Genomic DNA, 548 nt, shown 5'->3' with positions numbered 1-548 from the left:
CAACCCTCCCGGTCCCCCCCCTCTGCCCCCCTTCCCCGGCCCTGCCTGGGGCTGCTCGGCTGACGGTGCCGGCACCGTGCCCACCCCGGCCGCCTCTCACCTGAATGACTCTCCGACTCAGCCCCGTCATGTCCGCCAGCTTCTGAAGCGTTTGTGCGTCGGGATTGTTGTCCTGAGCAAACTGTGCCTGCATGACCTGTGGAACACAGACAGAAGGAGGGGGGTCAGGATGAGGTCAGGCAACCGTGGCCCCTCCGGCCCCCCTGTCCGGCCCCCGTGCCCACCCCGGCCGCCTCTCACCTGAATGACTCTCCGACTCAGCCCCGTCATGTCCGCCAGCTTCTGAAGCGTTTGTGCGTCGGGATTGTTGTCCTGAGCAAACTGTGCCTGCATGACCTGTGGAACACAGACAGAAGGAGGGGGGTCAGGATGAGGTCAGGCAACCGTGGCCCCTCCGGCCCCCCTGTCCGGCCCAGCCCCGCTACCTGCAGCTGCTCGGCGGTGAAGGAGGCGCGAGCCCTCTTGGCCGGCTTCGGCCGGACGTACTG

The 548-nt window shown here is 67.3% G+C and overlaps 1 protein-coding gene across 1 annotated transcript in view; it reads right to left on the bottom strand.

Moving 5' to 3' along the window:
- LOC104271294 (LIM/homeobox protein Lhx6-like) overlaps positions 1-548 on the bottom strand; it is a gene marked incomplete at both ends in the record, with an annotated part of 5,051 nt that overhangs the window by 1,828 nt on the left and 2,675 nt on the right. The window contains 2 exons of the mRNA XM_009865915.1: positions 301-396; positions 486-545. Coding sequence (XP_009864217.1) covers positions 301-396; positions 486-545 — 156 coding nt within the window. The remainder of the gene's footprint in view (positions 1-300; positions 397-485; positions 546-548) is intronic.

Source organism: Apaloderma vittatum, unplaced genomic scaffold (genome assembly GCF_000703405.1).
Source record: "Apaloderma vittatum isolate BGI_N311 unplaced genomic scaffold, ASM70340v1 scaffold24193, whole genome shotgun sequence".
Lineage (NCBI taxonomy): Eukaryota > Metazoa > Chordata > Aves > Trogoniformes > Trogonidae > Apaloderma > Apaloderma vittatum.
This window is presented reverse-complemented; position numbering and strand designations above follow the sequence as displayed.